The sequence below is a fragment of the Nymphaea colorata genome, chromosome 2 (assembly GCF_008831285.2).
Source record: "Nymphaea colorata isolate Beijing-Zhang1983 chromosome 2, ASM883128v2, whole genome shotgun sequence".
In the NCBI taxonomy this organism is placed as follows: Eukaryota; Viridiplantae; Streptophyta; class Magnoliopsida; order Nymphaeales; family Nymphaeaceae; genus Nymphaea; species Nymphaea colorata.
The window spans coordinates 5,848,125-5,858,172 of record NC_045139.1 but is presented as its reverse complement, the minus strand read 5'-3'; the positions used below and the strand labels follow the sequence as shown (position 1 = coordinate 5,858,172).

At 37.7% G+C, this 10,048-nt stretch overlaps 2 protein-coding genes across 2 annotated transcripts; both read left to right on the top strand.

Moving 5' to 3' along the window:
- Positions 1 to 2,050: 2,050 nt before the first annotated feature.
- Positions 2,051 to 9,306, top strand: LOC116246933 (ABC transporter B family member 4-like). The gene is made up of 12 exons (XM_050076437.1): positions 2,051 to 2,303; positions 2,485 to 2,539; positions 2,757 to 2,932; positions 4,367 to 4,588; positions 4,858 to 5,096; positions 5,188 to 5,713; positions 5,807 to 6,080; positions 6,179 to 6,851; positions 6,942 to 7,170; positions 7,310 to 7,576; positions 7,675 to 7,938; positions 8,575 to 9,306. Exons 1-12 carry the CDS (start codon positions 2,175 to 2,177, stop codon positions 8,653 to 8,655), a joined length of 3,135 nt encoding a protein of 1,044 aa, XP_049932394.1. The 5' UTR covers positions 2,051 to 2,174; the 3' UTR covers positions 8,656 to 9,306.
- Positions 8,806 to 9,219, top strand: LOC126409195 (ABC transporter B family member 9-like). The gene has a single exon (XM_050075765.1). The coding sequence runs from the start codon at positions 8,806 to 8,808 to the stop codon at positions 9,217 to 9,219; it is 414 nt and encodes a 137-aa protein (XP_049931722.1).
- Positions 9,307 to 10,048: the final 742 nt, after the last annotated feature.

Below are 10,048 nucleotides of genomic sequence, written 5' to 3'. Positions count from 1 at the left end.
TAGATCTAATGATTTTAAAAGTAGTACATATTCAATGTGAATAGCACAGAGTACTAAAAAAACGAATTCTTTTGCTCCTTATGAAAGAATATTTTCTAAACAAAGATTATATTATTGTATGTTTATCCTAGTTAAAAGTAATTATTACATTATTGATGTTGGTATGCTAAGAAGTGTAAATCAACAATCTTAGACTTGTTGAGATCCATATAGCATTGTGTTTGGTTCATGATAAGATGAATATCCAGATTAACTTGTTTGGATCATTGGCTTTAAATATTCCTACTTACAGCAATCAAATATATTATTATGTTTGTCTTTTGCCTACTGTTGAAAGGTAATACTCTTAAACATGATGGAAGTCATATTAACGAAATATTTTTTATCTGAAGATCTGTTATACTAAAAGTTCTAGTACATGAAATTTTATTTGCTCTTGTTAGAGGTGAGTAGCAATATGAATTCAGATCTAAATTGGCTTGCTTGGATATGTAAAAGAAATTCATATCCCAGTTCCAATATATGTTATTATGTGTGCTTTTGGATCTTATTATAATATTTGCAGTTGATCAGCTTCAAAGTTCTGATCAACATCATCATTTTACTGGTTCTTTGGGTGTTTCTCTAGTTCAAGTTTTCCCATTGCTTTGGCACTGGCACCATTGGATGATTGGATCGTCCTCGTAACTTTTTCTTTCTTTTTGAAAGTTGAAAAGGCAAACATATATGCATGAAGTCGATCTCTGCTTCATCTTCTTGGTTTTTTTTTTTTTTTCTGTCCAATCTTTGCCTGTTGGATCTCCTGGAGTGCTCGAACTTAACCTCTCCTTTTTCTTTTCGTGATCTTGGTAACCTCTTTTAATGGTGTCATGAAAGCTCATGAGTCGATGAGATCGATGCTAGGGTAATTTTGCTATAAGTGGCAAGTATGCAGACTAGTTAGAAAAGAAGAAGATCACATCTAGGCACCCCGAGACTTCTTTTTTCAGGTGAATTTTGTTTCAGACTAGAAAAGCTGGTTAGCATTTGGGTAGCCGGTGTCACCGGAATTGGTTTGAATCGGTTCATTAGAATTGAATGGGTAGCAAATGGGCTTCACTCATCAGCATGCTTGTTATTTTCTCAAATTTTAAAAGTTTTTTTTTGTTTTTATAATTATTCTTATATACATGATTAAGAAAATATGTTTCTTTTTCTGTGAGGAAAAAGATGGAGCACTAAGGTTCGGTGGTATGTTTACCTGGATAGACGGGGTTAACGTTTACCCTGCTGAGAATATGTTTCTTTTTTCGCGAGGAAAAAGATGGAGCACTAAGGTTCGGTTACCCTTAAACATACCACCGAACCTTAGTGCTCCATCTTTTTCCTCGCGAAAAAAGAAACATATTCTCAGCAGGGTAAACGTTAACCCCGTCTATCCAGGTAAACATACCACCGAACCTTAGTGCTCCATCTTTTTCCTCACAGAAAAAGAAACATATTCTCAGCAGGGTAAACGTTAACCCTGTCTATTCAGGTAAACATACCACCGAACCTTAGTACTCCATCTTTTTCCTCACAAAAAAAGAAACATATTTTCTTAATCATATATATAAGAATAATTATAAAAACAAAAAAAAAACTTTTAAAATTTGAGAAAATAACAAGCATGCTGATGAGTGAAGCCCATTTGCTACCCATTCAATTCTAATGAACCGATTCAAACCAATTCCGGTGACACCGGCTACCCAAATGCTAACCAGCTTTTCTACTCTGAAACAAAATTCACCTGGAAAAAGAAGTCTGGCGGTGCCTAGATGTGATCTTCTTCTTTTCTAACTAGTCTGCATACTGTTTCAGTATTTGCCTCTATCGTTAATCGTTTCCATTTGTAGTTAACGCACCACATTTGCTTTGTGCTTTAATAATTCTCCATTTCAATATCTTTGCTGGCACTAATTAACAATGGTACGTCCAAGTATTTGCCGCTTGTGCTAATGTAGGGAACGCGACTCAGCTGCCAACAAGGTGAAAACTAAAGAATGACGAAAGAAGCAGGTGGTGGCGGTGATCCACAGGGAGGGGATGACACAGAGAAGAAGGTGAAGAAAGGGGAGGGAGGAAACGGGAAGGACGGCGTTTCCGTTCCCTTCCACAAATTGGTTGCGTTTGCAGACCTGTTGGATGTTCTTCTGATGACGGTGGGAAGCTTCTCAGCAATCAGCCACGGGCTGGCCTTGCCTCTCTCGACCCTACTGTTTGGGGAGCTTATTGATTCTTTCGGCCAAGCAGACAGGACAAATGTGGTTCATGTGGTCTCCAAGGTAATGAAAGTCTGTAATCCATGTGTTACAGAACTTTCTTTTCTGCAAACTTTTGTTCCCACTTGCTACATTGCTATGTTCTAATGAATATATAAAGGATTGATGATTAGACGTTGTATAAATAAAGGATTGCATTAATTAGTCATTCTATTATTGTTCTTACAAATTTTTTCCTCTCTAGGTAGCACTTAAATATGTATATTTGGCTGTTGGAGGAGCCGTCTTAGCATTTTTACGTGAGTACAATATCGATCCTTTCTTTTGTTTCACTGTCGGAGCATGCAGTTTCATGATGGTAGCTTTGCTTTACCTCCGTAAATCATTCATTTGGTAAAGTTTTCATCTGCATTTGTTAAGTACTGGTGAATTTATCGTGCCCGATCTTTCCTAACATCTGGACTAATTTTCCTAGCTTCTTCTTTTTCAACTTTTTTTTTCCGGTGAAACTTGCAGAGATCACGTGTTGGATGACTACTGGAGAAAGGCAAGCCAATCGTATCAGGCGCTTGTATCTCAGTAACATTCTTAGACAGGACATTGCATTCTTTGATATGGAGATAAAGACAGGAGAAGTAATTGGCAGAATGTCAGGTGATACCATCCTCATCCAAGAGGCAATAGGGAAGAAGGTTAGTCGTTTTCGACACGAACTATACAAAAAAAGTATTTATTTTTTCCATATATGCCTCGTCAAGAATAATGCCATGGGTGAATGACTGGCTGATATATATATATATATATATGTATATTATCAAACACTACAGTCTGAACTTCAGGATTTAATTTGTTGTATTCCGCAGTCAGAGATGTTAGGAATCACCCTTCGTTATGATAGATTGATATGAAATAGACTTCTGTGCTGCTCTCATTGGTCCTCCTCTCCTCGAGGGCCCGTTGGGCTAGCTTCAGTTTGGGCAAGGGTCGTCTTTGACCTTTGACCAGAGTGCATCAAATTAAGAAAAAAAAATAGAAATACAGAAAAATTGAATACAAAAATTTGGAATGATACATAAGAAGTCCTATATGCTTATATAAATTATTGTACATATACATGCATTAATTCAATAAGTGTAAAATGCACAAACATGTATGAAATCATATATATATAAACGATTATATGTATATCCGTGTATATGTACACACGTATGTACATGATTTTGTAACAATTTTTGCTCAACATTTTTCATCATTAATATTCCTTTGTGCTGTATTCATCAGTTCTAAGATTGTGGAAATATTTTCCAATCTAAAGGATTCCATTCACGAGGCAAGGAAGATTGGCTGAGGCCTTCTTGAAGGAGAACAAAATTACAATACATAGGAGGCAAATATGTCTGCATAAATCTGGTAGGCGTCTGCCTTACCCAGCGTGCCAACAAGAAAAGGAAAGGAAAAGTTAGTTTATCTGTTCTTGCTCTTTCTCTCAGAATCATTGTCAACCCTATTTGTGTTTCCTTTTTCCTCTAGGATTATAATGTTTGTAATTTTAATTATGTGGTGCTTAATTAGCGTTCTGAATTTGAATGAGAAAGTGAAGGAGCAGTCTTTTTCCCCTTAAGGACAGTCTTGCTGACTTGCAATCCTGAAAGAAATTGTTTTGTACATGTACCAAGATTCGATGTTGAAGCATATACTAATGACTTTCTTTAAGTTTGATGTGGGTTAAGTTGACGTCTTCAGACTTTTACTTATTTGTATTTGATCTCTGACTGTTTTGTGATCACAGTTTCTGTTTTCTCTTTCTTTCTACTCGATGCTGTAAAAGAATTGCTGCATAGAAATACTTCAAGTTTCCTTCAAATTGTTAAATGTGGTTGACTTTTGGTCTGGATTTTATGATGGTATTTGTCATTATTTGTTACTTCTGATATCTTTTAAAATTGAAATCTTCTGTAATTTTCAGTAATAACGATAACCAGCTGATTCAAGTTGATAAACTCATGATCAAAACATTTATCTTTTATTTTTGGAATTATGAAGTTTTACAAGTTGCCAAATTTTAACAGGAGATTTTGTAATTGGTCCCTCACATTTGACTAAACCTATAATTTGCTTTTGATTAGGTTGGAAAGTTCATAGAGATCATGTCGACATTTCTTGGTGGCTTTGTTATAGCACTTATCAAGGGATGGCTCCTCGCTCTTGTTACATTAGCATCAATTCCTTTAGTAGTCACTGCTGGGGGCGTCATCTCTTTAATTATATCCAGACTCTCAATCCGTGAGGGAGCTGCTTATGCTGGTGCTGGAATTGTAGTTGAACAAGCAATTGGATCAATAAGAATGGTATGCAGTTTGAACTTTATCTGTAGACATTATGAAGTTGCATGCATTTTGTTTTCTTTAGTTTGAAACTTGTTATCAGCAGGTCAAAATCAGTCCCTCCATATCTGAAAGATTTTGGGTTCTGATTATCCTTGACTTGCATTTAGAAGGTTGGTGAGTTAAACTTTTACATCTATCTTGTGGCCTACTATTAATTTGGATTTATCTTCTCCTCTAAAGAAACCTTTTAGTAACCAGAAGTGGCTAAATTAGCTATTCAATATCAACAGGTTGTATCATTTACAGGAGAAAAACAAGCTATAGCAGAATATAACAAGGCACTACGAACTGCATATCTAGCCACTGTGAAACAAGGAGTAACAAGAGGTGCAGGAGTTGGAGCTATGTTGCTATTCCTTTTTTGCAGTTATGCATTGTCTCTTTGGTGTGGTTCAAAGCTGATAATTAACAAAGGATATACGGGTGGACAGGTGATCAATGTAATGTTGGCCATTATGAATGGAGGAATGTAAGTAATTTTTGCATACTACATTGTATTCACAGGCACACAAAACATGCTTTCCTTTATTAATAGTATGTGTATTTGGCATCTGAAACAGGTCCCTTGGACAGGCTTCACCCTGTCTAAGTGCAATTGCAGCTGGTAAAGCAGCAGCTTATAAGATGTTTAAGACGATTGTCAGAAAACCTGAGATAGATGCATATGACAAGAGTGGGATTGTCCTAGGAGATATAAAAGGAGATATCAAACTGAAAAATATACATTTCTGTTACCCAGCAAGGCCTGAAGTGGCAATCTTTTCTGGCTTTTCACTGCATGTACCATGTGGGACTACTGTAGCTATAGTTGGAGAAAGTGGTAGTGGAAAATCAACAGTTGTTAGTCTAGTTGAGAGATTCTATGATCCTCAAGCTGGTGAGGTGCTCATTGATGGAGTTAACTTGAAGAAACTTCAACTTGGCTGGATTAGAGAAAAAATTGGGCTTGTCAATCAGGAGCCTGTTTTATTCACAACATCCATAAAGGAAAATATTGCATATGGAAAAACTGGTGCAACACTAGAGGAAATCAAGACTGCTATTGAGCTTTCAAATGCTGCAAAATTCATAGACAACATGCCTCAGGTGATGCATTTTGTTAACCTAATACCCTTTCTTTTGGACTAAATACTATGACATGCATTTTTGTGCTTGACTACTAACTTATCAATTTTGCAGGGCCTTGAGACGATGGTTGGTGCACATGGTACACAACTATCTGGTGGACAAAAGCAAAGAATAGCTATTGCTAGAGCAATCTTAAGGAACCCACGGATTCTTTTACTTGATGAAGCAACAAGTGCACTAGATGTGGAGTCTGAACACATAGTTCAAGATGCTCTGACCAGAATCATGGTTGGAAGGACCACAATTGTCATTGCCCATCGCTTGAGCACCATAAGAAATGCTGATTCCATATCTGTAATGCATGGTGGCAAAATTGTTGAGCAAGGCAAGAATGAACCATTTAGTACACTAGATATTGAACTTGGAAAATGAGTTACTCATGCTTCAAGTTTACTGACTTTTTAATTGCTTCCTTCTAAACAGGTTCCCACATGGAGCTGATTAGAAATCCAAAAGGCTCATACTCTCAACTTATTTGTTCGCAACAAACAAATCAGGGTGAACAAGGGGGAATTATCGTTGTTCATAATGAATTGAGTTTGGAATCTAACAAGGTTTCTAGAGCATCTGATAGCCAACAATATTCATTCAACCGATCCATTAGTGGGCAGTCTTCCTCACTTGATCAAAGCAATAGGCATTCTTTGTCAATATCCTCAGGTTTGCCAGACACAGTTCACATTCATGATGGCGGCCTCAGTCTTAGTGATGTCGATCGTGGTGGTCATACACCTAGGAAGGTTGACAAGAATGTTTCAGTCTGGCGTCTGGCATACCTGAACAAGCCAGAGCTTCCTGTTTTGTTGTTAGGATGCATCGCTGCAGCAATAAATGGTGTCATATTTCCAGTTTTCGGCTTCTTGTTCTCAAGCATCACAAAGACATTTTTTAAACCACCACACCAGCTTCAGAAGGATGCAAATTTCTGGTCTCTAATGTATTTGGTTCTAGGAGCCACTTCTTTTCTGGTTGCACCTATACAAGCATATCTTTTTGGAGTCGCTGGAGCCCAACTTATCAAAAGAATCCGGGCAATGACATTTGAGAGGGTTCTTCACCAGGAAATCGGCTGGTTCGATGAAGCTAAAAACTCAAGGTATATGTGGATGACCAACAACCTATCCTCCATAAAATTCAAAAAAGTTAAACTTCAAATTAGTAATCTTCTTCTTTTTTGTTTTGTCAGTGGAGCCATTTGTGCAAGGTTGTCAGCAGATGCTGCAACTATGAGAGGTCTTGTTGGTGATGCACTCTCTTTGGTAGTGCAAAATATTATAACCCTTATTGCAGGTATCACGATTGCTTTTGTAGCCAATTGGCAGCTCTCACTCATAATTTTAGTATATGTTCCCTTGATTGGTCTGGAAGGCTTTGCACAGATAAAATTTCTGGAAAGGTTTAATGCTGATGCCAAGGTTGGTTCTCCTTGGTCTTAACATTGTCAAGTACTTGTCTCTTTGTTTACAAGTATATTTCAGTAGTATAGTACTCAGGATATGTAATTATTCTGTATCTGAGAATTTATTTGTTGATAATGGAATGTGTTACGTATAGGCAATGTATGAGGAAGCAAGTCAAGTAGCAAATGATGTCATCAGTAGCATTCGAACAGTTGCTTCCTTTTGTGCTGAACAACAGGTGATGGATCTTTACGAAGAGAAATGTGGGGCATCGAGGAAAAATGGAGTTCGGCAAGCTCTCATTAGTGGTCTTGGATGTGCTTTTTCATTGTTTGTTCTCTCATCTGTCTATGCTCTAAGTTTTTATGTTGGTGCTCGTCTTGTAGAGAGTGGAAACGCAACATTTGGCAAAGTACTTAGAGTATGTGAAATATCATGCCATCATCACAATAATTTCTATTTTCATTATAATTTCTATATATTTTTTCTTTGAGACATTGACATTGGACTCTTTTCCAGGTTTTCTTTGCTTTAACATTGACGGCAACTGGAGTTTCACAAACAAGTGGTTTAGCACCAGACTTTAGCAAAGCAAAGGTTTCTGCAGCCTCAATCTTTTCAATCCTTGACCGTAGATCACAAATTGATCCGAGCGATGAAGGACGCATTAGGCTTCCTTATGTGAAGGGTGATATAGAATTTCAGCATGTCAGTTTTAAATATCCAACGAGGCCAAACATGCAGATTTTCACAGACCTCTCTCTCATTATTGCTTCAGGAAAGGTATATAAACAGCATTGTAGCTATGTTCTAGTTGAGTATATTATCACAACCAGAACATTTATCTTCTCGCAATTTAATTGTGAGAAGATAAATGTTCTGGTTGTGATAATATACTCAACTAGAAGTCCCTTGTCACAGATATCGTGATATTTTCAAAAATATCATGATATTCACGTGAAAAATAAGAAAAACGAAAAAAAAAATCACTATTTTGAAAAAACAGGAAAAATATTTTCCGCATTTCTTTTGATGGGTTTTTCTTAATTTTTTATTTTTCTATTTTTTAGCATTGATATTATCATGGATTGAAACATAAACTTAACTAAATTATTTTCATCAATTTTATGATCACTAAAGCATTCCTTTTGTCACTTTTATATAGTTTTATTTATGTTTCCAATTATTTTTTGATTTATTTCATCTATACCTAATTTTATTATTTAATAAAATTTTCCATGTTTTTTGGAGATTTTCTAAAAAATTACCGTTAAAAAGCCAAGAAAAACTTTTCCTCTAAAAACCCGAAAACTATACTTGTAACAATGTTACGAACCACCCTTTTTGTTGTTAGTCACTCGATAGATGATGCTTCTACTTGCAAACTTAGTCTATCCTAACCTGAAGTTGTTTTTGAAGACTGTTGCATTGGTAGGAGAGAGCGGCAGTGGGAAATCAACAGTTCTTTCTTTGTTGGAGCGGTTTTACGATGCAGACTGAGGAAACATATTGCTTGATGGTATAGAAATTCAAAAGCTTCAGTTGACATGGCTGAGGCAGCAAATTGGGTTGGTCAGTCAGGAGCCAGTGCTGTTCAATGGCACCATCCGTGCTAACATTGCATATGGGAAGATAGGAGCAGTCACAGAAATGGAGATCACTGCAGCAGCACAAGCAGCTAATGCACTTCAGTTCATATTGGCGCTGCCAGAGGGCTACGACACCATCGTTGGCGAGCGAGGAGTTCAGTTATCTGGAGGACAGAAGCAGAGGATAGCCATTGCAAGGGCCATCATCAAGGAACCAAAGATCCTTCTGCTTGACGAGGCCACCTCTGCTCTAGATGCAGAGTCAGAACGGGTGGTTCAAGATGCACTAGACAAAGTAATGGTGAACAGATCTTCCATCGTCGTTGCGCATCGTCTCCCAACGATTCAAGGTGCAGATTTGATTGCGGTGATAAAAAATGGTGTGATTGCGGAGAAGGGGAAGCATGACGAGCTCATGAGTAGGAAGGACGGGTTGTATGCATCACTTGTGACACTGCATAATGGTTCGTGTTGAATTAGTGATGCAAGAGCCAGAGATCCTTCATTGTCTTCTAAGTCTTCTTTTGCTTTAATTTCTTAAAAAAATGAGCTGCCCAACATGCTTGACAATCACTTTCCTTGGCTTTTCACTGTGGTATTTATTGCAAATACTACCCTTCTTTGCATGATATATATATCCATGCAAAGAATTGCAATAAATATAAAAGGTGAATGAATGATAACTTTGACTTTCCAAAGTTAACCAACCATCTAATTAAAGCTTCATATTTGATAGGGTAGGGTGTGGATAAATACTAAATAATAAAAATGTCTTATCACTTTTTTTCTGTATTCTTTAGCCGTTTATCATGAAGCAAGGTAGTCATTCAATATATATATATATATATATATATATATATATATACACACACGAAACCGTCTATCCGCAGTTCCTGATTTAACACACCTTTTTCCTTCCTCCACCGTCACTCTTTCTCCCCGATCCCTCTACTCTCAATCACCACTCTTTCATTGTATCTTCTCTCTACGCCGCCCGGTCGACTGTGCCACCGAATAGTTGTCAGCTAAAGACAGGGTGCCTTTGCCGGACGGCGGACGCCCTACCTTTCAATGGCTGGGAAAGAACCTTCCTCCTCCTTTCACCAGCGTGTCAAGAACGGAAAGGAAATGAGAGGCAAATACTCCTTCCACCACTGCATCGGCACTGCCATCTGGCGGCAGAGAGGGACGAATCCCCCACCTCTCTTTGCCTCTAACACAGGCAGAGGCAATGGGCAGCACCGGCCGGCACCTGGGCACCGACGTCGGCCGACAGGGGGAACGAATTCCCCCACCTTCTTTCC

What these genes read in the sequence shown, in the direction of transcription:
- LOC116246933 (XM_050076437.1), top strand. Translation starts at nt 2,175, where the DNA reads ATGACGGTGGGAAGCTTCTCAGCAATCAGCCACGGGCTGGCCTTGCCT. An exon ending in TGGTTCATGTGGTCTCCAAG is followed by an intron (nt 2,304 to 2,484) that starts GTAATGAAAGTC and finishes TTTCCTCTCTAG; the next exon opens with GTAGCACTTAAATATGTATA. An exon ending in CATTTGGCAAAGTACTTAGA is followed by an intron (nt 7,577 to 7,674) that starts GTATGTGAAATA and finishes ACTCTTTTCCAG; the next exon opens with GTTTTCTTTGCTTTAACATT.
- LOC126409195 (XM_050075765.1), top strand. Translation starts at nt 8,806, where the DNA reads ATGGAGATCACTGCAGCAGCACAAGCAGCTAATGCACTTCAGTTCATA.